The 27,611-nt window shown below is 58.5% G+C and overlaps 1 protein-coding gene across 3 annotated transcripts; it reads left to right on the forward strand.

The window, feature by feature from the left end:
- Positions 1-3,983: 3,983 nt before the first annotated feature.
- Positions 3,984-25,371, forward strand: NLGN3 (neuroligin 3). Of its 3 annotated transcripts, XM_010565296.1 has the most exons (7): positions 3,984-4,461; positions 5,551-5,610; positions 12,670-12,729; positions 15,408-15,557; positions 17,290-17,475; positions 23,329-24,118; positions 24,534-25,371. In XM_010565296.1, exons 1-7 carry the CDS (start codon positions 3,984-3,986, stop codon positions 25,369-25,371), a joined length of 2,562 nt encoding a protein of 853 aa, XP_010563598.1. The 3 variants fall into 3 exon arrangements, with proteins under 3 accessions (XP_010563598.1, XP_010563599.1, XP_010563600.1); XM_010565297.1 differs by lacking the exon at positions 5,551-5,610; XM_010565298.1 differs by lacking the exons at positions 5,551-5,610; positions 12,670-12,729.
- Positions 25,372-27,611: the final 2,240 nt, after the last annotated feature.

Consider the following 27,611-nt stretch of genomic DNA (forward strand, 5'->3'; position numbering starts at 1 on the left):
TTCTCGGATCTCCTGGTTATTTTGCATGCTTTGAAAGACCAAGGGGAAGCTTATGAGCTGTTGAGGCAGCAGGCAGCAATGCAAGGCGCATGCAACAGCCCCCGGTGAAGGGGGCTGAGCTCGGGTTTTCATGGCAGTCTGTCAATATTAAATTAAGGCTAAATTCCCATCCTAAATGTTATGTTAACATGAAGTTACATCAGAAAGCACAGAGCACAGAGCGGCAATAGGAGGGTATAAGATGTGTTACAGGGGTATTGTAATCATCCCAAATGAGGCTTTTGAAACCCAGGGAATTCCAGATTTAGGGTTTGCATCATTTTGGGGGGTTTGTAATTGAAAAACAATCCAAACATAGAAAGGCTTAGGAGCGTGTTGCTGAGATTGTTTGGGTGCCTTTATTCTGTGCTGCGGGGACATGGGCAGATGGAGGGAAAAAGTCTTTAAAAAATGATAGAACCAAATGTGGAATTACAAATGTTAAAATATCATGATCTGGATTTGAGTGTTAAGGCATCGTGACTCTCCAGGATAACATTAGGGCTGCTGGGTCTTAACTGTGTATCTCCATATCTGGACATATTTGGCTATCGCTAACATAACTCACCTCTGTGCCTGATGCTTCGTAAAACTCATGATTGGAGACAGTTGCAAGTCCTGTAGCATCATTTTATTTAAGTTAAGGATGTGTACATGGAACTTAATTCTATGATAGCTTATGTTTTTTGTCTTCAAATTTCCATGGTTTTTAAAAGCTATTGAAAGAACCATGGATGGAGATTAAACAAAAACCCAAAGGAATATCATCATAACGTAATTCTGAAGAGCTGTAGCAAGAAGCTGATTTTTGGCTGTGTTTTGTAAGAAGAGATTCCTCACTGTGCCAGGACAGACTGGTTATGCTGGGTGCACGGCCACACCAAGGACGCAAAGTGGGTGGTGAATTCAGCCCTAATTTTGCAGTGACTGGTGTGTGCAGCCCAGCTGGGCAGCTGCGGGCTGCAGAGTGGCTGCTGTCTGGTGCCCTGAAATCGGTTGGCTACAGGAGTTGGTGGAGCAGCAATGCCCACAGCAGCATGTGGCCGCAGCCCCGAGGAAGCTCTCAAGTCAGGAAATCAGCTGGTAAGCCACCACTGGCAGGGCTGTGGTGTTCCTGCAGAGGGAGAACGATGACGAGTAGGTTGAAATGACTCTGCAGGGAGTTGTGGGCACTAGCATAAAGACTGGAAGCTGCCTGTAGCTTCCAGTCATACAAATTAGATATGACAGTCATTAATAATTTGGCTTTATCCTAACACGTGGTACCCAAAGGAACCTGAGCAGAAGATTTGCACTGGGCAGTTTGCCTTCCAGCAAGTCAGGCAGAGCGGTGGGTCTGAAGCACCTTTGAGATCCCACTTGGGAATGCAGCTTTGGGGGGGTTCTGGGCCATCATTGCACCCCTGGGATGTTGCTGTTAGGCAAACGTCAGTTCTCTGCTGAAGGAGGAGCATTGCTGCAAGGAATGTTAGATGAATTATGGCTTTCTTCTGGAGCTGGGGGCAGAGTGGGGCAGCCAAGGCACTGCACTGCAGAGGCAGCTCCAGTGGTGGTGGGGCAGAGCAGAGCTTGGGGTCTCTGGGTGCCTCAGCTGTATTTCTGTCCCTCAGTACACCTTTTGTTTCTTAGGCTTTGGCAGCTGTTTGGAGGATAATGCAGCAGGGTCATGCTCCTGCCAGGTGTGTTTCTGTCACTGCCTGGTGGGGCAGGAGGAGATGGAGGGGAATGATGCACAGGGGTGACGGGGGTCAGGGGTAGAGCAGGATCAGCCCCGGTCATGATATCTCAGCCCTCAGATTGTCGCTGTGCTGTGGATGGGGCAGTAGGTGCGACTGCTTCTCCTCATCATTTGTATCACCCTCCCTGTCTGGCTTTACCTCTGGTCCCTCCACAAGCTCTGGAAGGTTGCCTGCATGCCCAGCCCTGCGAGGCCTTGCTGCTCGGGTGGGCTGGATGCAGTAACATGATTTTCTGGGCTGAGTGTTTCTTATTATGCCTGTCATACCCTGATTTCTGAGCCTGCAGTGTTCCCTGGGCATATCAGGAAAGCAGGCACAGCACGGGCCCATTTCCTTAATGACCAGCAGTGAGTTGCCTGCACATGTGCAGTGCAGATTTGAGACACCCTCAGTGGTTTTTTGTTTTGTTTTTTTTTCCTGCGGATTTTCCTCATTGAACGAGGTGTTCTCCGTTTGTGGAGTCCCTGCCCAGCTGAGCCTCCACCAGAGCCATGTCCTCCCATCTGCATACAGCCCTTATTTTGTGCTCCAATAATTCCAAGGCAACTCTCCCCTGAGCCTGGGAGAGATTTACCAGGTGGCCATGTAAGGATACTCTGGGGCAAAATGGAGGTGCCCCGCCACTGCTGCCATCTCCCCCAGGGTAAGGACATGTGGCTGAGGCAGGACGAGCATCCTCTGACTCGCCACCAAGCAGTGCCTTTCAGTGGGGACTGGGCTGCAAAGCCACCTGCTGAGGTGCGGAGCCAGCCTCCGGCTGATGCTGCTCTTGCCCAGCTGGGGTGAGGGCAAGCACCGGGTGAGCGCAGCCTCCGTGGCTCCCCTTGCCCAGGTCCCCCAAGAGCAGCGGTGCTGGTGGGGGGGAGGTGGGGGGGCCACTTACATAAGCCCTGAATGCGGCAGGCGGTGCGGGGAGGTGAAGGGCAGAGCACTGAAAATCCACACAGCCTCCAGCAAGGGCTCCCTGGCGCAGGAGCTCTGCTCGCTGACATACATCCGCAGGTCCCCATCTGCAGCCGCTGCCTGCAGCTCCCTTCCTTCCCCGCAGACCCCACAGGGGACTGCCACATCTGCTTCTCCCCTGCTGACAGCCCAGTGTGGGGACGTGGGAGCAGAGCTCTGTCTCTCCGGGGCTTGCTTGGGTGGCCAGGAGGCAGCTGGAGCAGGGAGGGGGTGGCTGGGAGGCTGCCGTGCCAGCGCAGGGGGATGCTGCCCAGAAGCACTCTGGCTGTTCCCGTCCTGCCTGCTCATCACCCAGGTTGTGCCTGAGGTCTCGCCGCTTCAGCCAGTGGCACATGGAGGGAGAAAGCTGGCTGGAGAGCATGTGGGCGGGTGAGATGGGTGTCTGGGTAGGACATGTGGGTCTAATTTGCAGGGGTGTGAGGTGGGGTGGTGGCACCTGGGCAGGGGAGCGATACTGGGATGGAGCTGAGGTGAGGAGCACAGACTGCATGGCGTGGGAGCACAGGCAGCTCTGGCTCAGCCAGGAGGGGAGAGGTGCCAGCAGGCTCTTGTGCAGGGGCCATGCTGGGCAGCAGCGGTGGTGCCTGACAGGTTCCTTGTGGGGAAGGATGGTGCCAGGGAAGTGGCACTGTCCTGCTTATCTTGGCACCCATAATCTGCTGCTGATACCCTCCTGCAGCATGGGGCAAGGATGCTGTGCTACTCACCAGGGTGGCTGCAGAGCTCACTCAGGCAGGGCAGGGCTGGCCCCCAACCGCCGGGCACATGCTCTGCAGGCGTGGACAGACACAGTCTGTGTGTCTGCATGTGGTCTACTTGTGCTGCTCACCCAGAGCCGCCTGCCTGGGTGGTGACAGAGCCAGTGAGCACCCATGGGTGGGAGGGTGTGGCCAGGGATCCTGGCTCCTTCTGTGCTGCAACTCTTTGACTCTTCCCAGAGCAAGTCTGCTGTTAATTCCCTCCATCTCTCCACAGTATCAGCAGTCCCCTCCAGGCCAGGCCGTTGGCAGGGAGGCAGCAGCAGGCAGCTGGCAGGCTGTGAGGCGTGGTGGCACATCTCCCTGCATCCGTGCTCCCGACTCACCCAGCAGAAGGTGTGGCTGGACTGTGCGTTCCCGACTCCTGGCTCTCCTGCTCCATCTGTTCCCGGTGGGCAAATCGGAGGCTTGGTGTGATGGGGATGCCCTGAGCCCTCGCCCCAGGAGCTTCAGGCCTGGATGTTGGTGCTGCTCCTCCCGGACGATGTGGCTGATACTCTGGAGAAGCCCTCTCTTGCCCCCCATTCTCCAAGTGCCTCAATTGGTGGCTGGCTGGGACCTGCGTCTTGCCCTCTGGGTCCTGAGCTTCGCCTCGGCAGTTGTGCAGATGGAGGGCCAGGTCTACTCGCCAACTGTCAACACGCACTATGGGAAGTTACGGGGGGTGCGTGTGCCACTGCCCAGCGAGATCCTGGGGCCTGTGGACCAGTACCTGGGGGTACCTTATGCCGCTCCCCCCATCGGGGAGAAGAGGTTCATGCCCCCCGAGCCGCCACCATCCTGGTCGGGCATCAGGAACGCTACCCACTTCTCACCAGTCTGCCCCCAGAACATCCACAACGCCGTTCCCGAGATCATGCTGCCCATCTGGTTCACCTCCAATTTGGATATTGTGGCCACATACATCCAGGACCCCAACGAGGACTGTCTGTATCTCAACATCTACATCCCCACGGAGGATGGTGAGTCCCCGCCGGGGTGCCCGCAGGAGGGTGGGGGGGGCTGCTCCGCCCCTCCCCAGCAGTGGTTGGTCTCACCTGGGTGTTGTGTTTGAAGCATGTGGTTGTGGACCCTGCAGCATGCTGTCTGTTTGTGGAAAGCTTTCTCTGGCCACGCAGCTCGCCCTCTTGCCCTCAGCTGCCATCTCTGTCTCGCGTGCTCCTGCTCCTCCACGCCTCCCGGTCCCCCCCTCCACCTCCATGGCATCGTCACGGGTTCCTCTCTTGTGTTGCTAAATCTGAATCCGACTCTCTGACCGCAGATCCACAGAGCGACAAGCTGGTTTGTGCTCCCCAGGCGCCGAGTGCCAGGTTCTGTCTTGAGTTGGTTCGGGTTCGTCCTTCCTCCCCCCCTTCCCACCCTCCCCAGGTCCATGCGCTAGTTGTGGGCGTGGGCTGCGGCTGGGAGGAACACTCTCTGCCTCTCCCTGGGGAGATGCTCCAGCAAGGAAGGGACCATGGAGCCCTTTTCTGGGCCTTGGTACGGACGGGGGGGTTGGGGACACTGGCAGGCACATCGCTTAGCTGCTTCCCGTTCCGCCGGTGAGACAGTGGCAGAGCGATGAGCCTGGGGTGCTGGGGACCCATGGGGTATGGTCCCGTTGGGATGAGGCTGAGTGGCGCTGTCTCCTTGTCTAACCTTTTCCTTTGTAGGGGATCCCACCTGAACTGTAAGTAGAGGGCAGAGGAGGCAGCGCCTGCCCGCACGCCTGCCCCAGCCTCACCGCAACGGGAGCCCCTGGGGATTTTCAGCGGGCTGGAAGGGACCCGCAGCTGGTTGCTGCACACGTCAGAGCAGCCTCGTGGACCGGTAGCTTCTCCCAGGCTGGCTGGCTCCACTCCTTTGTCCCTGGGGCCCTTGGCCACAGGATGCATCGTGCCTTCCTTCCTGCCCAGCACGGCTGGCCCAGAGTTTTCCTCCCACGGCGACGCTCCTTCCCCACCTCCTGCGGTCCCAGGGGCGTTGGGAGGGTGGCAGCGTGGTTGTGATTGCATGCCCACTCCTGCCAGTGGAGCCTCCTGTTATTTTGTAGTCTTTTATTCATTTTACAGTAAAACGGATTTCCAAGGAATGCACCCGAAAGCCCAACAAGAAAATATGTAGGAAAGGAGGTATGTAGCAAGCCGACCGGCAGAGAGGCACAGAGAGGAAAGAGAGAGAGAGTGAGTGAGAGGGTGCCTGGACAGCCCGCGGCATGCTCCTCCGGCACCTCTCTGTGCCACCACCCAGCCCACGGGCCCTCCAAGCAGCCCACCCTACCGCCCCCCACTTCCTGCTCAGAGGAGCCCTGTGGATGCTCCGGCCATCTCTGCTCCCCAGCTGGGGGAGCCGGGACCGGTGCCGGCTGGGAGTGTAGGTCTGGGGTCAGGTCAGAGGAGGATGCTCACATTGCTCCAGGCCTTTCAGAACACCTTCTCTTGGGCTTAGCCTTTGCTCCCTCCTTCATCCCACTGGCACCAGCAGCCTCCCAGCCCCTGGATATGAGGGGGAGCCTCTGATGGTGGGTAGCACTTAAATGCACCCATTCCTTAGGGGCGCATCTGCCGTTGGGGGTGTACAGATCCACTCAGAGAAGCAGCTGTGTGATGGGGGACTGCAGCCCATCCTGGGCTGAGTTCTTCCCCTGTTTCATACCTTGTCATTTTGCATCCAGAGCTCCTCAGTTAAAAGCATAAAACCTCTTCTGGCTGTGTAAATGCTGCCGTGTTCTGCCCCAGCCCATAGTCCTGTCAAAGCTGCTTCCCACTGCTTACACTCCCATGCCTCTGCCAGCGAGGATCTGCTCTCCACCCCCTGGCACAGCATCCTCCCTGAGCCCCAGCCACCCTGCTGGTGGATGAGCACCTCCAGTTCAGACACATCTCTGCTTTGCCTTGCCTCCATCCCCAGGGCTGTGCAGGGCTCATCCTGCGGCACTTTGGGGCAACAGGGCCAGCTCAGCCTCCCTTGCCCCAAAGCGATCCTGTGTTCCTGGCCAGTGTCACGGGCCAGGGAGTGGAGGTGAGCAAATGGGAGCTGACTCAGCCCCTTGTCAGACACAATGCTTCACCCACCCTGCCGCACAGCCCCCTTGCAGGTGGGGAGAGCCTGGGCTCCTCTGTGCATCCCAAAGTTGGATCTGCAAAGTGGTTGGGCAGCCAAGCTCTTCTGAAAGGCTCAGTGCAGGGAGGGGTTGTTTGGCGGGCAGGGGCTGCCATCCTGGGCATCCCGTGGCAGCGGGGCCCCTGCATCCCGGCCTCAGCCTCCCTGTGCCCCTGGGGTTGGCAGGGCTGGCACAGCTGGGCTTGAAGGTTTGGGGAGCGCTTTCCTTCCAGCCATTTCCCCAGTTCTGTTGTTGGGTTTCTTTGCTTTGCTTTTCCTGTTGCTGTCCTGGCTATTCACACGCCATCTCTCTGAGTGCCAAGGCTGCCCCTGAAAGGGCTGGCGCATTAGGGAGTCTCTGCACGCTGCCTCCGGAGCCGGCTGTGCCAGCGATCGCCAGCCACTTCAAAGCGCTTCCTCTCCCGGCCCTCCCACCGGCTGCTGGGGCTGGCGGACCCCCACCGCTCCCAGCCCTTACGGCCGGGGCCGGGAAGCAGGGTCCGGGTTACGCTGGAGAGGGGGGGACAATGTAAGGCACAGTGAAACACCTCGGGCGCACTCATCTCCTGGTTTTCCCTCTCCGCCGGCTCTGCTTACGGGCAGGGTTTCTTTGCAGCCCATCTGCAGTTGCCTCTGGTCACCTCCCGGGGAGCTGGAGGGAGACGTGCCCTCTGTCCCCACTGGGCTCTGCTGACTCACGGACCAGCAGATCCCCAGTGCTGGCCATTTGGGCATCCAGGCGTGACGTGCCGGGAATTAAAGCACCCAGACACTGGTGCTGCCCTTCGGCTCTAGCGACGGCTCTGGTGGCCGTTGGCTCAAACTGAGTCACTTGTGATGAGACACGGAAGCTCCCCCGCCTCTCGTCGTGTATTTGGAGTTAGTAGTGCTTGGGATGAGGATAACGTGCCTGCAGTGCTGATTTCCTCGGGCTGCATATCATTTGAACATTGGCTCGTTCTGGAGTATTCTTTATTATTTCTAAGGCCACATATGACCAGTGTATAAACTCTCCTCTCACAGAGCAGGCAACTGTGAAGTACGTTGGTGGTTCAAAATGCCTCAGTTCTCACCTTACTGGAGTTTTCATGATTTCTGCCACCCCTAAGCTCAGTGTATCTCACAGCAGCCAAAAGACTGAGAATTTATCCCTGGAACAGAAAAATGTCCCTGTTTCCCTGCCCAGTTGCCCACAATAATTTCCTGTATTGAAATTTCCTACATGACAGTCTTCTCCATACACATTGGTCCCTTCTCTGGGAGCAAGGCAGGGCAGCGGTGCTTTGAGAATAATTAGCCACGCGTGGTGCCGAGGGAGCTAACGGTGCTGAGGCTCAGATTTTGCTGTGAAAGTAATGCTGCCCACCCGAAGAGCATGTACACACACACGTGGTACAGTGCTTATGTGTAAAACGCAGCTCTGCCCTTTGCTTTGTGCCACAACACTTCCAGCCTGTGCTTGGCTGTGGCAGGTGCTGGGATGCTTTTCCCTTCCCTTCACCACCAGCCTGGGCAGGCCTTGCTGCAGGGCATGAGGAGGTGGATGTCATTTTTGGAGAGGAAAAGTGTGGCAGCCCTGCACATAGCAGCCCTCCTTGGTTTTTACTAGTGACTGCCCTAATGTCTCTGGCTGAGGCTGTGCAGAGTCCAAATGTGACAGTCCAGTGTCTTGCTCTGCTTGTGTGAGGGTGACTGGAGCTCCCAGCAGCTCCTGGGCTTGGAATGCGCTTCAGCAGCTCTGCAGGAAAAGCACTGTGGCTTCTCTGCTGCTCTCCAAGAAGTGAACTTGTCCAAGTACCAGCTAAGGCTTCGCTACAGCTGCGCAACTTCTGCAGTGTTCCCTTGCTGGAAGGCTTCTCACTAGCTTCCTGTGAAGCCTGCTGCTTTGCAGAGCTGGCTGGGAGCAGACCACCACCCTGGTCCTCCCCTTCTGCTTTGGGGAATAATTTGCAAAGGTGAGGGTGGGTGTTTGTGCTGGCGGAGGCAGCAGAGCATGAGATCATGCAGTGCTTTTATGGAGCCCGTTCAAGGATGGAGATAACTCCTCTGCATCACCCAGGGACTGAGAGGGGCAGGGCAGCACCAAGGTGCACTGCAGTCCTGGAGCAAGGGTTGATGGCTGAAGGGGCCACCTGACACAGGTCCCAGGGGAGCTGCCCCTGCCCATGGGGTTGTGTGGCAGCAGGTTCAATGGCTGTCATCAGTCCTGGTCCCATTCCTTGTCACTCCCAGAGAAGCACCTGACCCGGTGTGACCACCAGCATGTGTGCCCCTGGGTGCACATGACCATCAGACGTAGTGGCAGCGCTGCTGTGGGCTCCTGCTCCCTGCAGCACCATGGCTGCTGCATAGGAGTGGGTGCCCCAGGGAGCTTGCACTGAGGAGAGGGTGCTGGGGCTACCCGCAGCTGCCCTGAGCAGACATTTGGATGTGGAAAGGTGTCAGCTCAGGCTCCTGCTCTTCTCTCATCCACATCATGCTGAGCACAAAGACTCCAAGGACCAAGGCTTCTCAGCCTCCTTTATCTCTGTTTGTGCTGGTGTCAGTGCTGTTGGCATGGTTTACTTAAGATGGCATAAATCTGGCATGGATGCCCCTGTTTCAGGGAAAGTGATTTTATTTTTTACTGAACTTGAGCTTGAACCTTCCTAGAGCCTTCAGATAAGAGCATATGCATCCTTCCTATCGGCCTGAACAATGTCACTTCGCAGTCAGCTTAAAGTGAAGCGGCACAACAGACATTCACACTGGGTGAGTGGAAGGAGTTTTTGATGGCTAAGGAGAGTAAGAGCCATGAGTCCTTTTGGCTCTTCCAGCTGTGAATCCACAAGCTTAAAGCCATCCCTATGAGAGTAGGTGCTATGGGGCTCTGTGTGGTGGCCTTTGCCAGTGCAGAAGATCTCCTGGGATGGGTGTCCTTGAACATGGCAATAACCAGTGGAGGGAGGTAATGGAGCAAAGTGCAAGGGATGGGTGAGGGAAGTGAATCTGTAACTGCTCTCATGAGCTGTGGGGCATTGGTGGGTTGTTGTGGAGGTGAACAACATAGCGAGAGGCAAAAAGCCCACTTGGCCACAGCAGCCTGTGTTCGCCATAACCCCAGCCACCCTGGCACCTTCCTGCCAATGGGGACGGCTCGTGCTTTGCATCTGCCACACACGTGCCACTGCTGTTCCCCTTCCCCCTGGCCTGCATTAACACGCTCCTGCTTTGCTTAGCTTCCCAGCACTGCTTTCTACTGTCCCTTCTGCAGTGGGTGAAGCTCAGGTTGCTTTAGGCTTGTCCCAGCAATCCCTAAGCTCCAGGGCAGCAGTCTCCAGCCGGATCCCCCCCTGCTCAGCCAGGACAGTTGCTCAGATAACAGGGATGTTGTCCGCTGCCCTCTCTTACAGCCTGACAGCTCCTCGTAGATGGTTCCTCCATCCCTGTCTGCATGGAGACCTTTGTCCCCTGAAGGAGATCAGGGTGGAAGGCTGCACCCCAGCTGGTCCCGCGGCTTTAACAGCACCAGGGCCCTTGGCAGTGGAAAGGGATCTCCAGCTGCCTGTGATCAGCTTCCCAGCTCCGAAGCATGATGCGGATGAAGGCTCACTGCCTGTGGTCTTCATTAGAGAAAAATCCCTATCCCTGAGCAGTACCAAGGAGGTTGGCGCAAGCACCAGTTAGCAAATATTGCATGAATACTTTGTCATTTAAGTGCTTTCTGGGCTAGCAGCTCTTCCTAATGAAGATGCAGTAGGTCGAGCTTGCAGGCTCCTGCAAACAGGCTGGGCAGCTGCACACACCTGGCCAAATGTGCAGCTGGGGGGTGGGCTGGGGAAGGAGCGCGCAGGAAGAATGCAGCAGGAAGGGGGGATGCTGGGGCTGGGGTGCTGGGGTGAGAGATGGCAGGGATGGGGGTGGTGTTGGGTGAAAACAGAATTATGTGAGACGCTCAGGGGATGGCTGGGTGGCAAAGCAGGAGGTGAGGAGGCAGGGCTGAGGCATGGAGGGGGTAGGTCAGGAGGTGAACTCCGACTCAGAGAAAATCAGGATGGCTCTGGAGACAGCCGACCCATCCCTGCCCTGGGCAGGGGCAGCTCTACCTCACCTCTTCCTGGCAGTGTATCTCACCTGGTCTTAAACACCTCCCCAGGCCACCTCTTCCAGTGCTTTCCTGCCCTTTCTTCCAGGAAGATTTTCTTCTTGTCCAGGTTCAGCCTGCCTCATGTAGTTCTGGGGCTGCGTGTGCTCTGTGCAGTGGAGAGGGAGTTGCTCTTCCACCTCACCACCTTGCAGTGGCCTTTCATGTGTTGGGATGCTGCTGTAGCTCCCATCACTCCTCTACTCCTGGATTCACGTGACCCAGCCTCCTGCAAACTTTTCTTGTCTGCTGGATTTTTGTAGACTTCTGGTCATTGTTCCTCCAGACTTTCTCCAGCAGGTCATGGCTGCTTAAGGTGTGCAAGGCTCTTGCCCTGATGGAGCTGCCCCATGGCCATTTCAGACCTCTCACTCCCCCATCACAAATTCCTTTTAAATTAAAATCCTGCCCCCCTCCATGCCGCCATCTCTGTTATCCTCTACCTGTGTCACCTGTGGGATCCCACTCCCAGAGTGGCAGTGAGGACAACTCCTCACCTTGTCATAGTTTCAGCCAGCCACAGGGCTGTCCCTCACTTGCAGAAGCCTTGCTGGAGGCCGTGCAGAACCCTTGCTGCGGTGGTGGTGGGGCCAGCTGGTGACAGCAGCAGGGCCTTGGGATCAGCAGGGTGCCTGGCGGGACTTCAGAGCCCTGCATGCCTGGGGGAAGTCACTGGGCAGCATGGGCTCAGTGTGAGCAGGTCTGCTCAGGGGAAACCCTGCTGTCAACCCTGAGGTCACTGTCACCCAGGGAGCTTTTTTGGTGCAGGCATTAGGGAGCAGACAACCACAGGTGCTGGTCTGCAGCTCTAAGGGGATAAGGAGAGCACAGCCTCTTCCTGAAATTCAGGGCTGCAGGGCGCAGGGATGGCACCACTGGGCTTTGTGCCCACAAAGGCACGCAGCCCTTTGCAGCAATGGGGTCTTGGTACAGATCTGCACTGTGTCTGCTCCCTGCCAGCCCACAGGCCACCTCTCCTGGCTCACACCAGCTGCATGCAGTTTGGGAAGTGCTATGCTCAGCACACACTATCCGCAACAGCATCCCACAGCTCAGGGCTGGGACTGCTGGCCTGGCCCATGCCCTGGCACCATGGGTTTGCTAAGGGCCATGCAATGACTGGAAGGAGTTCAGGACATTACAGAAACTGATATTTTTAGGGTTCTGCCTTGGTCAGGGCAAGCTGGTTGGTGCCTTTGCAATCGTTGGTGAACCATGCAACTAGTCTTTTAAGAAGGCAGTTGGTAAAGGAGGGAACCTATCAGTGCAGGGAAGCACTCGTCATGATGGCTCCCTGCAGTGTGCTGTGGTGGTCTCGTGCTGTGGCATTGGTGGTTTGCGGCCTAGCCATGCCAGGCACAATAAGGGGCCATGCACCGCGTGGGGGTGATGGGCAGGATCCCAGCTGGTGGTCAGTGGCCACCCAGGGCAACCCCTCACCTGGGTTCTGCTGGTGGCAGGGGACAGTTGCCCCCAGTGGCAGCAGAGCTGGGAGCAGGGCTCCTGCTCGCACCTGGGTGGTAGGAGACGGAGCCTTGCCCTGGCGCAGGGAGCCAAGGGTGCGTGTGCAGGCGAGGGCCAGGCTGGGATGCAGGAGGATCTGCGAGTGCTTTGAGAGGCTGGTCTGCCACTGGTGCTGATGCTGCCCCAGGCATGCTGTCCTCCTCCCTGCCGCCCCGGTGCTCCCTGGGGAGGATCTGGGAAGGGGTCCAGGTGAAGCGGCATCCTGGCGCAGCTCCCAGGGCAGTCCTGCCCGTGCCCTGTGCCACCCTGGCTCTGGGAGAGGTGCAGTGTGAGTAGCCAGCAGTGCTGTGGGGTGCAGGCCTGGCCCCACCGTCTCTGCTATCATGCTATTTTTGAATTCTCTTTTGTTTTTTTTTGTTTTGGTTTGGTTTTTTTTGTTTTGTTTTGTTTTTGTTTCCTCTTGTTTTCCTTTTTGTTCTGTCTCCTCGTGTTTGGTCCCTAGGAGCCAGCGCTAAGAAACAGGGCGAGGACTTAGCGGATAATGACGGTGATGAAGACGAAGGTATTTCTGTGCTCGAGGCTGCCACTGCATGACACGCAAAGCAACTCCGTTTGCCCGCCATCCGCTGCCATCCCCAGGGAGCCCTGTGTGTGTCCGTCTGCTGTGCCAGGCAGCTGCGCGGGGTGGGGGGCAGGCTGGCCGGCTGTGCAGGGCACCCAGGCCCTTCCCTTCCTCAGGACGGGGGGAAGCTCATGGGGTTTTTTTGCTTCAGGAGAAGTTTGCTCCCGCTCTGCTTGAGCGAGGGCAGGGAGGAAGCATGGCAGCTTGGGAGGAGAGGAGCCCTCGGGCACCTGGGCCCATTTCACCCCGAGCCCGGTCACATCCCACCTCCAGCCTCATCCCTCCAGAGTCGGTGACATGCAACTGGGAGCCAGCAACCTCCCCCTCCACCCTTGCCCGGCTCCACTGTGGGCACCACCACAGGGAGGCCATGCCAGCAGCTTGGCACCTGCAGGGTACCTGGCTATGCCCAGGAGACCCGAGATCTGCTCAGACATGGTTTCTGTTGTCTCCTTCACCGCCCAACACGAGCGAGGTCTTGCTTGCAACCAGAGCATCAGCACCAGCCGAGGCAGAGCGGGTGGGCTTTCAAACAGATGTGATTCTAGGTGTACACCAGGGCTAAGCAAACTGCAGAATAAGCTATTTTTAGTAAAATGAGGTTGTTCATCTGCAGGGTATGGAGTCAGTGTGTTTGGCTGCAGGGATGTGAAGAGGAGGAATGGTTGGCCAGAGTGCAGCCCTAATGTGCTAGGGACAGTAAAACCTCATGGTGTGCAGGAGTCCCAGGGCAGCTCGAGCACAGCCTGGTAGATGGCATTTAGGATCTGGGAAACAGATGAAAAGCTTTTTCCTTGGCAGTACTAAAACCCCATTGTTTTCTCCCACTAACCTGTGCCCCAGGATCTCTTGTACCAGGGCGTAAACTGGCATTCAGCCTAAGTGACTTGACTGTGCTAAATCCCCACACACTAAAATGTGCTGCAGCAATTAGGAGCCTTTTATTCCCTGGTACATCTCTGCACATTGCTGCCATTCTTCTGCAAGGATGTCCCTTTGTGTGTCGGTGGGAGCATGTGGCAGGAAGGAGAGGACATGGGCACAGGCACCGATGTTCCTGCCCTTCACATTTCAAGAAGGTGGCCCTGGGAAGAGTTGTCCTGCCATAGTTCTGCTGCATGGGCAATGTCTGTCCTGGAGGAGCTGCGAGTGCTTTTTGCTCCACAGGTCTGTGCATTTGCCTCACTGCATCCTGGCGATAGAAGAGCTGGCATAGGTTTTGCCATATCCTCATTCTCCTGGAGGGAAGAGGTTTTCTATATGGAAGGGAGGCCGCCCTTAGCCATGCTGGTGGCCACAGCTGGAGGTGGGGGTGGCCAGAGGTACCAATCAGCCTGCCCTGCAGCCTCCTGTGATGGGCAAGACACAGAGAGGAGTGGACATGGGCAGGGATTAGGTGGGTGTGAGGGAGCATGTCCACACCAGCCAGGCATCCCTGCTGAGTTGGTGTGGCTGTGCCCTGGGAGTCCCAGCCCCGTGGGGACCGTGGCAGGGGCTGGCTGCCAGGACAGCACGGTACACCAGTGAGGGAGGAAGGCAGGGAGCAGCAGCTCGCTGGGACAGCCCACCCAAGCAAGGTGCTGGGTACAGGTGAGCACCAGGGAAGGCAAAGTCCATCAATGCTGGCTTGCCAGCCCAGGAGAGGGCTGGGCACCACAGGCATGTAGGACATGGCACTGTCACCCGATGGGTGCAACCGCCTCTTCCATGTAATGTGGGTGAGATATACCAGGAGCCGAGCACAGGTTTTCTTCCCTTGTGCCCCAGCTCGGCTCCATGAGGGATCTCAAGCCACTGGAGCAGAAGGGGCAGGACGTCCCCTGGACAGGGCCAGTTGAGAGAGGGAGTGTGGCTGCTCTCTGTCCCCTAGGCTCCCGCAGACCTTCCTACCCGGCCCTTGGGGTCCCATTCCCCATCCTCACTCCACGCCTCATGCCCTGTCCTCGTCCGGACGCCGTGCTCACCTCCCTGACACGCATACGTGCACACACTGTCTGCCTCATCACCATGTCTGTGTCTGGGCACTGGGGTGCCATGGGTTCATATCCAGGCAGCCGGCAGGTTTCTGCCTTCCCAGGGGGATGGGAAGGGGGGGGTTGGAGAGTCAGACGTTGGAGCACCCACCAGTGCCCCCCTGCCTTCCAGGTCCTGCACACCTCCATCCCTGCCCCCCCCACAATGCCAGCTTCCAGGACTCCCTGGAGCCAAGGGCTTGGGTCCAGCCAAAGATGGGACATAGGGCTGCATCCCGGGGCTGGACTCTGCAACTCCCACTTGCAACAGAGATGTCACTGGTCTGGCTCCCACACGCGGCCAGAGCCCGGCCCTGGGGAAGAACAGCCAGGTCCAGCGAGCATCTCTCCCACATGTGCTAAGACACCCCAAGGGGACAGCAGTGTGGGGACAGCTGCCGCCACCTGGAGAGGGGCTGGCAGGGTTGGTTCAGTGGTGGTCAGCTTTGGGGGTCCATGCTATGGCCCCCGGGAGAGCTCTGGGTTTGGCTTCTAAGCCCCCTCCCCAGTCCTGGCAGCTGGCATTGCCCTCGTCCTTGGTCTGCCTGTTGGGCAGGGTGCTGTGGCCGTCAGCGGGGTCCTGTGTTTAACTGCCTCTCCTTCCAGACATCCGCGACAGTGGGGCCAAGCCGGTGATGGTGTATATCCATGGCGGCTCATACATGGAGGGCACGGGGAACATGATAGACGGCAGCGTCCTGGCCAGCTACGGGAACGTGATTGTCATCACCCTGAACTACCGCGTTGGAGTGCTTGGTATGGGCTGGCCAGCGTGCACTGTGCCACCAGCACGGCCAGGCAGTGGGGCAAGCCCCCATGGCTGACCGAGCTTGAACCAGCTGGGAAGGGGGCAGTGGGGGGCATGGGGCCTGCTGGGATGGGGGCTGCACTGCATGCACTGCCTCTGCCCTCCACCCTGGCCACCAAGTGGGGTGGCACATGGCAGTGCCCCAGTGGGCAGTCGCAGTGCTGTCTGGCTCCTGGCACTGGCCCCCCCGAGGCTCATTTACACAACCTGGCTTAGCTGAAAGCAAATATTGGTCTGTGGTTAAACAAATAATAAATGTGTTTACCCAGCATCTCCTCCTGAGAGGGCTCAGAACGGTGAGCTGCCAGTGGGTACTGCCTGGCTGCCCCTGGGGACCTGGCAGCTCTCCCTCCCCAGGCACAGGCTGCCTCCAAGCCAGGTGAGCTGCTGGGACCCCCACAGCCACCCACCATGGCCTGGCTGTCTGCAGAGAGGGTCATTGAAGAGTGTTGGGTGCTGTATAGAGGATGATGGCAGTCTCATTTTCACGAGCACTGGTAACCTAGAGAGGCAAAATGGGGACACAGGGTCAAAAGGCAGTGCAGTCCCCTGCCTGCTGCAGCAGAAACCCCAGGGGGCTGGGACACAAGAGATTTGCCTGGAACATCACTGCTGTATCCCTTAGCAGCAGGGAGAACAAGGGGTGCAGATGTTTGGGGAGGGCTCCTTCCCAGCCAAGCTCCTGGCAGGGCCGGTTCTCTTCCTAGCCATCCAACCCAGCATGGCACTCTCCCCAAGCAGCTGGGCTCCCAGCATGTACCAGGGGCAGCGCATCCCTCTTGACGGCCTCCAGACCTCATAGTCTCTTGGGGAAGATGGCAGTTACCTGGTAGAAAATAGGCTTTTCAGTAAAAACAAGCCTATTCAAGACCTTTCAGTATTAAAAATCAGGCCTTTAAGATGGATAAGTTCAAATTTAAGAGACATAAATCACAATATGAAATAAGACTTAAACGGTGCCATTGTCATCTCCATTGAAGTGCTGCAGTGTGCCAAGCCAGAGCACCTCTAGAGCCAGAGCAGTGTCAGCACTGCTACCTGCCTTCTGGGGTTACCCGCCTGGGTTTTACCTCAGGACCATGGTTTTGGCTTCCTGCTTTGAGTCAAAGCAAACAAAACACTGATAGCTTATCTTGGGTGTTCCCTTTGCTATTGGAAGCATTTCTCAGCATCTTTCTCACCAAAAGCCTTTGTATTTTAAGCTGCAGTTGGTTCCTCTCTGCCCAGCCCACCTCCTTACATTTATAGAGCCTCCTCCAGGCCATGCTAGTCCATGGAAAGCATTGGCTGTGCATACACTCAGCCTGCCTGCAGCCACTGGTGCTTTCTCAGCTTTTCTTGGAGCATGTGTGAGATGTCTTGACTTGTTATTAGCACAGGTGGTGATCAGGATAGGACAGGGCTTTGTGCCCATGACTCTGTCACTGCTTGCAGTTGGCTGGAGAGGGTCTCTGGAGCTTGCAGCTGCACTCACAGCCCTTCACCCCTCTGTGCTGTGCAGAGGGTGGCTGGAGCTTGGTGATGTCCCTGCTCCAGCTTAGAGCTCACAGGACTCTCTTGGTAGTGAGGTCTCATGCTATAGTGGGACTATAGTAGCTCCCCTAGGCATGGGGAAGGGAGGTGGGAGGTCAGAACACCCCCTGCTTCCACATCCCTAACAGGGCTCCCCTTGGCCCACAGGGTTCCTGAGCACGGGGGACCAGGCTGCCAAGGGCAATTACGGGCTGCTGGACCAGATACAGGCGCTGCGCTGGGTTAGCGAGAACATCGCCTTCTTTGGGGGAGATCCATTGCGGATCACTGTCTTCGGCTCTGGCATCGGTGCCTCCTGTGTCAGCCTGCTCACCCTCTCCCACCACTCTGAAGGTAGGTGCCAGCTGTGCCCCAGGATGCTGCGGCTGCGAGCAAGTGCCCTGCTGATGCTAACCTGGGGAAGGGAGCCCACCTGGGTACTGCCAGCCACCCTAGCAAAGTCAGGGCTGCTTTTTAATTAGTCACTGCTGAGAGCCTTTCCCAGCGCCGGGAAGCAAAACCTTCTCATTGTGGGTAGGGAGAGGCCAGCAGCAGAGCACATGGGAGCCAGGAATGGAGCTGGTGCTTCCAGTGCACAGGGCTGCAGCCCAGGGCCAGCACCTGGGTGTGGGGAGAGGTGGGGACCCCTCCTGCAGTGCCGTGCCCAGGTGCCCAGGCTCGCCCATGTGCAGGTGTGGAGGGAGTGTAGGGCATCATGCAGGGCACTGGGAGCACAGGTCTCGGTGCTAGGAAAGGTGTTCATACTGGAATAGAGGGGAAGCCAGACCTGAGCCTGGGGAGGGTTGGAGGGCCCCATCTTGTGAGACTGGGAGAGCTGGAAGTGCTGCAACTAGCAAAACACAAGTGGAAGTGATATGATTGATATCTGTAAATATAGCAGTGTTTACTCTAGATAAAGAAAGGAAATATTTATGCTAAAAGATTGTGTTGGCATAAGAGCAAATGCATGTAAACCACCTGCAAAGACATTTACATTGAGCATGGTGCGGGGGGTGGGGGGGAATTAACCATGGGAATGGAGGTGTTCTCAATAAACTTCCTAAAGGAAATCACAGGAGCAATGCCTGAACTGGACATGGTCCACAGGGGACCAACCTGCCAGGGACTTGGTCACAGGGACTTTATATGAGGGTGCAGCCCTCTTCCAGTGCTGTGTCCCCAAGCGTGGTGCAGGGGAGAAGGGGACATGTATGGGCAGTGGACACAGGCATGAGTCTGCACATCAGAGGCGCACACAAAATTGCACCTGAAGCTGTTGCGAAGAGCTGCAGCCCTGCTCAACAGCCTGGAAACTGCACAGGAATGAAGGAGACCTTCAGAACCTCAGCATAGCTGATGGCATGGCAGAGGGTGTATGGGAGGAGGCTGGCACTGGCCAGGCTGCCAGCAAAGTTGGGCAGCCTTCTTCCAGCCCTGGGAGCTGTTGATGGACTGATTGCCCCAATATTGAAGGCAGGAATGATCTCAGCCCAGGCTGCTGGAAGGTGGCTGCACCAGCACCAGCATCACAGTCTGCTTGGTAGTATTCAGTGTGGAGGTTTGCAGGTGCTGTGGGCAGCACAAGGCCGGTGTAAGCTGTGGTGAGAGGTGACAGAGCCTGTGCTCATAGTAGGGAGTGAAGGGCAGCAGCCTGCTGAGCCCAGGGCACAGGGCTCGTAGGATGCTGGCAGTTGACCATGGAGTCAAAGGCAAGCCCAAAACAGCTCTCTTCTGGATTTCTCCAGCTGCCCTTTTGGTTAAACTTGCATGATTCCAGCAAACCACTTGCCCCACAGTGAGCCCACCCCCACGCAGAGACCCATCTGCTGGGCTCTGCTTCTCACCGATGGCCCTTCCTCAGGGCCAAGAGTGGGGCTGACAGGCTGCCCACACCTCCACACCCATCCCTGCTGCCCATCAGGGTGCCCAGCAGTTGCAGCTGGCTGCCAGCCTCTCCTTGGACAGGCCAGCAAACTGAAGCAGAGAGACTGAGACATGCTGCCATGGCCCATGGGATCAGAGTACGCAGAGGAGCATCAGAGCCTCCTGGGTGGTGGGATATCACAAGTGGGCTCTGGAGCCCAGCAGTGACCCATGCTCCCTCTGTGCCAGAGCCCATGGCACAGCCAGCACCAACCCACCCTGTGCAGAGTGCTCCTGCTCTTGGGGCAGCTGCTCCCACTGCTGGGCTCCCCTTGGTGCCCCAAGGACCAGAGCTCTGGAGGATGCTCTGCCCCACAGACCTGACAACAGAGGCATGTCTAGACCTGGTGGGCAGCTGCTTCCCAAAAGCTGACAGCTTGGGCACTCATACATTAAGACCATGGTGGTCCTTGGTCTTCCATGACTGTCCCGCAGCCTGCTGGCTCTGCTGTCACCATTGCTGGTGCCCTGCCATGTTGGAGTAAAGCAGGGAGAAACAAAAAGGCAGGTAAAGCTGAAGTGATCCAGCCCTAGCAGTGTGTATGGAGCTGCTGTTGCTTGGTCAGGACACATCTGTTCTGGGTAAGCCCGTTTCCCTGCCACCCCAGGTCGCTCAGGACACTTGTGCTCAGTCCGTGCTCCTGCGTGAGTGCCCGCTGCTTGAAGTCAGTCCCTCTGTCATCCTGCTCCCCCGTGCCAGCTCTTGAGCAGGATGCTCCTGGGGCTGTTGCCCCATCCTCTTCAGGTGACTTGGACAAATATTAACGGGTATTAGACTACAGTGAACTTGAGAGCATGGGAAATGTGAGTTATACCTACAGAGCTGCTGCCAATGTTGCAATGCCAGAGCAGGGCAGCACCAGGGCTGCCCTCACTGCTTTTGGGGTTCCTGGGGAAGGATTCCCAGCTACCCAGAGCTGTGCAGGGCAGGCAGCAGCTCTGTAGCCCACAGGAGAAGATGCTTTTGATGGCTAAAGTGAGAGGATGCTTCACTTGTGTTAGATGGTAAATTGAGTAGTGTAGCACGGGTGGATCTTTGCAGACTCATTTCTGAGCAGTGGGCAAGGCAGGGGATGCTCTGCAGCTGCAGGGGCCCATGTGGGGCCATGCCATCCCTGTGTGGATACCTGGAGCTCTGCATGTCCTCCTGCTGCCCTTGTGCAGGCACCCTGAGCAGTGTGGGCACATGGGTGGGGAGTCTCACAAGCTGAAAGCTCTTGCAGAAGGAAAAAGGGTTTTCTCTGCCCATACTGAGTGTGAAAGGCCAGGGAGGGGACGCGGAGTGTAATGCATTTGTGATGCTTCTTAGGGTGCTCCTCTCCATTACGGGAGTGCCTGGGAGGCATGTGAGGATCACAGGGAGGTGCTCTCTGTCCAGGAGTCTCCTCTCTGGGATTGCGTGCTTGTGGCAGGGCAGCCCCCAGGCTGCAGACTGGTTTTCGAGGCAGATGGTGACACCTTTTTGGAAGCACGACTGTGTGCTTGGCTGCCCAGGTGACCCCAACTGCTTTTACGGACCTGGGATAGAGGGAGCAGCACGGAGAGAGGCCGAGGGTGGATTGGAGGGGCTGCTCCCTGACTTTCCAGCCATGAAAAATAGTGTCATGCCAGTATAGCACTTTTCAGGTGACACTAGGCTTTCTGCCACTAAACCCTGCACCTTCGTGCCATGTCCTTTGCTGCCCCATCCAGCCCCAATGCCTGTGGTGTGGTCCTCCTTGCATCGCAGCAGTGCTGGGTGCCTGGCAGCATTGTTGCTGTGGCAGGGGAAGTGCTTCCGGCTGTAAATGCCATGAAACAGGAGGGGAGCACTTGGTGCTGCAGCCAGTGTCACATCAAAGCAAATGGCCATAAAATGCCCTCAAAAATACCCCTGCACTGGAGCACCCATCTCCCTGGGGACTGGGCAGCCGGCTCTAGAGCACAGCAGGGGAGCTGCGCTAAGATGCAGCCTGCAGACCAGGTGGGTTTGTTTTTATCGCATCAAAATAAAACTCATAGTGATCAAGAGCTATTAATGAAGCTGCTAATTTGTGCCTGCTCTGCCAGGCACTGCAAGAGGCAGACACTGGAGGCTGGTGCAGCACACGCTGTGTCTGGCTGCTGGGGAGACCCATGTCTCCCCTGCCAGCTTCAGCCCTTGTAGCCGGGTGGATTCCTCGCCAACGACCAAAGTGCTGCTTCTCTCTCCAGCCGGCCATGCAGGGGCAGGAGGAGTCACTGCTGGGCAAACCTCTTGTGCTTTGTTTGGCCCATCTCCTGCTCCATGGGGGCTGCCACCCTTTGCTGCCAGCTCTGGGGATGCTCAGACCTCAGCTGGACAAGGCACCCAGCACCCTGCTTTGGGCAGGGCTTGGCCCAGACAATCCCAGAGGTGTTTCCAGTCTCAGCTCTGTGCAAAGCGAAGGGGAAATCAGGAGCTGGCCACAGCCTGCAGCACTGGGCACCCTCTGGCAGAGCCCTGGTCCCACCGCTTGGCTCTGCTGTGCTGTGGCAGCCAGCTCTGCAGGATGTGGGGTGCATCGGGACCCTCATCTTGGAGGGGAACAGGCAGGGAAGGCAAAGCTGCATCTTCCTGCCTGGGGCCCAGCAGGCTGGAGGGCTCTGGGGTGAGCTGCAGCGTGGCAATGCCTCCCTGGGGTGCTTGTTGGGCTTCAGCTGGGTGCTGGCATGGAGAGGGAGGATGTGGCAGGTCTGAGCTCTCGCAGACTCCTGGGTCCTCCTGTGTCAGGACATGACCATGCAGAGACACAGCAAAGGGGCTCCATCAGGGACGTGACTAGCTGTTGGTGACACCAGCTGCCCGTGCTTCCCCAGGCAGGAGCGGGCAGGGGCAGGGCCCTGCCTGGTGGGTCTGTTTGGGAAGTGATGCTGCTGGCAGGGAGCAATAGCTGCTGCTGGGACAGCATCTCCTGGGAGCCGGGGAACTCCTATCCTGGCTCTTTGGCATGTGGATGATGGTGCAGAGCAAGCAAACCCATGGCTGGTCTCCAGCCTGTAGGCTGGGTACAGCTTTCTAGGGCACCAGGAGGTGACAAATAGAGCTTGTGACTTCTTTTTGTCCCAGCTCATGGGACTGTACGTCAGGTACTTGGCAGAGCGAGGACTGTGCGTGCAGACAAGAGCTACGGACATGGTGGCTGGGAGCCAGGAGCCTCCAAACACTTCTGCTGTGGGACGGTGCATGCTCCCCTGCAGAGTGGCATGGCCTTGGCTGCACAGGGTGTCTCACACAGGCACTCTGCATTTCAGGGGGCCAGGGGCAGCCCTGTGGCCACCACACTGCTGCGCCAGCACTATTCAGGGACTGCCTGAGACAGTCCCTCGCAGTGACCAAGTGCCAGGGTCCAGCGAGGGTGCAGGCAGCACTCAGGGTGCAGGAGAAGGCTGGCCGGAGAGCAGGGACCCCAGGATGCACCCTGAGCCCGGCTGCCTTTCACTGCCCCGGAGGCTCTGCTTCCTCACCGCCTTTTGTATTCTGAGCACAAGTGCCATTGACATGGGGCTGGAGCACAGCCACACATTCCTCCGCCTGGGCCAGGGCCTTTGTGGCCCCGTTTTCCAGGGCGAAAGTCCACTCCCTCTGTGTTCCTGGTGGCAGAAAGGCCCTCTTTGTGCATCTGGCAGCGTGCTCCTGTGGGGCCGGATTGGCACCAAGCAGCCCCAGCTGGGCAGGAAGTAGCAGGGAGGGGGACGAGGGGGACCCTGACAAAGCCGTGGGGTGGGACATGCAGGGTTAAGTGTCCCCGAGCAGGCGTTAACCCTCCCGCTGCTGCCAGCCTGCAGCCTAGCTGCTCAGTGAAGCCAGCGCCACCCTGGGCTGGAGGATGGCGCTGAGCTGGGGGCAGCGTGTGCCCCTCAGGGGCTCAGGCAACACATCCCTGGGGTGGCTGGGACAGCGCAGGCTGCTCGCTAAGGCCAGCCTGTGATACAGCTATGGCCCCTCTCCTCCCCATGCTGGGACAAAGGGATGCTGGGCCATCCCCTGCAACGGGATCCTCGGGGAGTACAGCAGCCCTTGGTTGCTGCCAGGAGCGCCCACTGCATGCCCAGCTGTCACCCTGCCACCCTCGTGGTGGCCCTGAGCTGAGCCCCCTGTGCGAACCCAGCTCAGCGGGCAGCTCATCCCGGGTCAAGACCAGGTGTGGGCTGGAGCACAGGGTCCTTGCAGAGGTCCAAGGGCATCAATGCCTTCTCCACCCTGCATCCTGCACTGCAGTGCTGTGGTGCTGGAACGGCGCTCACCCTGCTGCGAGCTTTCTCTGCTCCTTGCCTGTCTTGCAGGTCTCTTCCAGAGAGCCATCATCCAGAGCGGCTCTGCGCTCTCCAGCTGGGCAGTGAACTACCAGCCCGTGAAGTACACCAGCATGCTGGCCGACAAGGTGGGCTGCAATGTGCTGGACACGGTGGACATGGTGGACTGCCTGCGGCAGAAGAGTGCCAAGGAGCTGGTGGAGCAAGACATCCAGCCGGCTCGCTACCATGTGGCCTTTGGGCCGGTCATTGATGGGGATGTGATCCCAGACGACCCGGAGATCCTGATGGAGCAGGGCGAGTTCCTCAACTACGATATCATGCTAGGGGTCAACCAGGGCGAGGGGCTAAAGTTTGTGGAGGGCGTGGTGGACCCTGAGGACGGTGTCTCAGGCAGTGACTTTGACTACTCGGTCTCCAACTTTGTAGACAATCTGTACGGCTACCCTGAGGGAAAGGACACCTTGCGGGAGACCATCAAGTTCATGTACACAGACTGGGCTGACAGGGACAACCCTGAGACACGTCGCAAGACTCTGGTGGCCCTCTTCACTGACCACCAGTGGGTAGAGCCATCAGTGGTGACGGCCGACCTGCATGCCCGCTATGGCTCCCCCACTTATTTCTACGCCTTCTACCACCACTGCCAGAGCCTGATGAAGCCTGCATGGTCCGACGCAGCCCACGGGGATGAGGTGCCTTATGTGTTCGGGATCCCCATGATTGGCCCCACAGACCTCTTTCCCTGCAACTTCTCCAAGAACGACGTCATGCTAAGTGCCGTGGTGATGACCTACTGGACCAACTTTGCCAAGACAGGGTGAGTAGGGGTGGGTACTGTGCATGGGGGGTCTGCACTGACTGCAGCTGCACCCCTTGGGACCATGCTGTGGTGGGGGAGTGTCATGCCTGGTGTGGGACATTGAGCCCCCCGTGCCCAGAGGTCCGTGTGCTGCACCTTCACTAGGGTCAGGTCATCAACCACACAGTGAGAAGCTGAGAGTGCAGCCAGCCCCCAGGACAGGACCCAGCCAAGCGCAGGGGTGGGCCATGGTTATCATGGGTGAGACTTGACCCAGAGTTGGGGTGCTTCCCAGCCATGCAGGACCTTTTGCCAGCCCACCCTGTGCCACCACTGGCAAAGGTCCCCCCAGCCTCCATCTCTGCATCCAGTTCTCCCTTCTCACCTCTCTGGCTTTTCCCAGTGCTAGCTCTGTTTTGCCTGTGTTTCGCAGGGACCCCAACAAGCCCGTCCCCCAGGACACCAAGTTCATCCACACCAAGGCCAACCGGTTTGAAGAGGTGGCCTGGTCCAAGTACAACCCCCGTGACCAGCTGTACCTGCATATCGGGCTGAAGCCACGAGTACGCGACCACTACCGGGCCACCAAGGTGGCTTTCTGGAAGCACCTGGTCCCCCACCTGTACAACCTGCATGATATGTTCCACTACACCTCCACCACCACCAAAGTGCCGCCGCCTGACACCACGCAGAACTCCCACATCACCCGCCGGCCCAATGGCAAAATCTGGACCACCAAGCGCCCCGCCATCTCACCCGCCTACAACAGTGAGAATGGGAAGGAGAATTGGAGCCCAGAGCAGGAGACAGGCACCTTGCTTGAGAGCCCCCGTGACTACTCCACTGAGCTGAGCGTCACCATCGCCGTGGGTGCCTCCCTCCTCTTCCTCAATGTGCTGGCCTTCGCCGCCCTCTACTACCGCAAGGACAAGCGCCGGCAGGACACACACCGGCAGCCCAGCCCCCAGCGTGGTGCCGCCAATGACATCGCCCACACGCCCGACGAGGAGATGCCCTCCTTGCAGGTGAGCCAGGGGCACCATGAGTGTGAGGCTGTGCCACCCCATGACGCCCTGCGCCTGGCCGCTCTGCCCGACTACACCCTCACCTTACGCCGCTCTCCAGATGACATCCCGCTCATGACCCCCAACACCATCACCATGATCCCTAATTCACTGGTGGGGCTGCAGACCCTGCACCCCTACAACACCTTCACTGCCGGCTTCAACAGCACGGGACTCCCGCACTCACACTCCACCACCAGGGTATAGCTGCCCGCCGCCGGCGCACACGCATGCACGCACGCACACGCACGCAGCAGACACTGGCAGAGGGACCAGCGGGGCAAATGGAGCCCTCGGACAGAGGGGCAGCGCCCACGGACAGTGTGGCACCAAGCCTGGAGGCCTGCAGGGTCCCGGCACGACCGGATGCCCTGCTTTCCCCATGGCGCTTTCTTTCGTTCCTAGCTAATTTTTGAGAAGTGCTTTGACTCTCCCGGCTCCTGGTGGAGGGCCCCGTGGGTCACCCTGGGGTGCCACTGGGGTGCAGGGATGACATGGCATAGCCCCTGTGCCCATGCTCTGGCACAGGCAGGCAGGGGGGGACCTTGCTGGCAGTGGCCATGGGGCTCCCCACACTGGGGCTGTACCTCCCCACAGGGGAATTGCATCCCCAGTGCTCTGCCCGCCGAGCACCCCAGGACTGATGTGGAGTAGGGCCGGGCATCCCTCTTGGCCAGTGCCTGGGCATCCCCAGGTGGCTGGGCATCCCGAGTGCCCTGGAAAAGGCTCCTTCACTGTGTTGAGAAGTGGCCCTGGGCCATGGTGCTATAGGCAGAGGAAGCAGGCAGGGTCTGGGGACCCGGCCTCATGCTGGGTGTGGGCACTGGGGCCAGTGCCAGGGCTTGAGGACCCCGGGAACCCTGGGAGTGGGGTCCCGCGCTGGAGACTTGGCACCTCTGCCCCTCTTTGCGCTGCAGAGAATCTCTTTTGTGTCAGTCGTTTCTCTTTGCAGAGACGTTTTTTAAGCAGATCTTTAGTTCTTTACACACTAACGGAGTCGCCGCGTTTTGTCCTTTGTAAAGATTTTAAAACCAAGTGTTCTTGATATAAAATAAAAAGCCAGTTAGAAGCCAGCGTGTGCGCGCGGTGCTGGCCCCCCGTGGCCCCCGCCTGCCGCGGGTGGGCACTAGACAGGGCACTGCCTCCTGCGCTGCAGGGCCGCGCTCTTTTGTATTTTTGATATTCTCCCTCCTCTGTTGCCCGTGCCCATGTATCTCAGCCAAATAGCCTACCCGACGGCCCACCCACGAGCACCCCCTGCCATGGCCCACCCTGCTGCCATCACCAGCCAGTGCCACCCACCCAGGGCATCACCCACTGTGAGCACTGTCTGCCCACCCCCATCAATCCAGGGCATCACCCTGGCACCGTGTCCCAGTGGTCCCCACCCTGCCCTGCTCCCCCAGGAGCATCCCATATCCCTTCACCACTAGCCCAGGGCCGTGCTGTGACCTCCCTGCCTGTGCCACTGCCAGAAAGCAGAGCCAGCAGTTTGCAGTCTGCGGCAGGGGTGGGCAGCACTGTGGGGCTGGCAGGAGCAGGGTGAGCTGCGCACCAACAGCAACTCTGCCTCCCACCTTGTTCCCACTGGGGCCTTTCCCCCGTTGCGGGGTGACCCCAGCTCATGTCCAGGGCATGCGGCCAGGATAGATGCCTGGGCAGGTACTGCTCGAGTGGGGGTGATGCAGCCTGCATGGGGCTGGGAGCTCCTGCCCCAGGGCTGGGGCACCCGCTGGGCTGGGGGCGGCCACTGAACCGCGTGTGGCTGCGGGTAGCGGGGCTCAAGGCAATGGGCTTCAGTCCAGCTGGGCGTGGAGAAGGAGCTGCCTGGGAGCCCATGTGGGGCACCCCAGTCTCAGCCCCCCCATAGTGGGCGCTGGCACCCAGGGCCTGGGGAGGCAGGAGGAAGGGACAGGTCCTTGTGGGGACACCATACCTCGTCCCTGTGCAAGACGGTCCGGCTGGCAGACGCTGCCCACGCTGGCGGCCGTGACGCACCGGTGCCGGCTGGCCCTACTGCCTGGGGCCAGCACACCCCCGGCCCTGCACCCTGCCCTGGCCCCTGTCCCCGCCCCAGGCATTGCTGAGGGTGAGGATGCTCGTTGGAGAATGTATTTATACCCTGTCACCCGCGCAGAGTAACAAATTCCAAATAAAACAGAAGTGATATTTTTAATAGTGGTGTGTCTTGCCTCTTCTTGGAGCACGCAGGGGCCGGGGGCTCCCAGGCTGGGTGGAGTGCCCTGTGCTGGCTCAGAGTCACCCTGACCATGGCCATGCCTGCTGGCAGAGGGTCCGGATGGTCCCCACGTCCCTGGCATCCACCCCACAGAGGCAGCAGGAGGACCCCGGTATCACCCCACCAGGTTGGGGTGCCGGACCCCCAGTGCCACACGCATGCAAACCAGCACCATGCGACCCAGGATAGCCAACACTGGGTGCCACAG

Source organism: Haliaeetus leucocephalus, unplaced genomic scaffold, assembly GCF_000737465.1.
Source record: "Haliaeetus leucocephalus isolate CR32 unplaced genomic scaffold, Haliaeetus_leucocephalus-4.0 Scaffold189, whole genome shotgun sequence".
Taxonomy (NCBI): Eukaryota; Metazoa; Chordata; class Aves; order Accipitriformes; family Accipitridae; genus Haliaeetus; species Haliaeetus leucocephalus.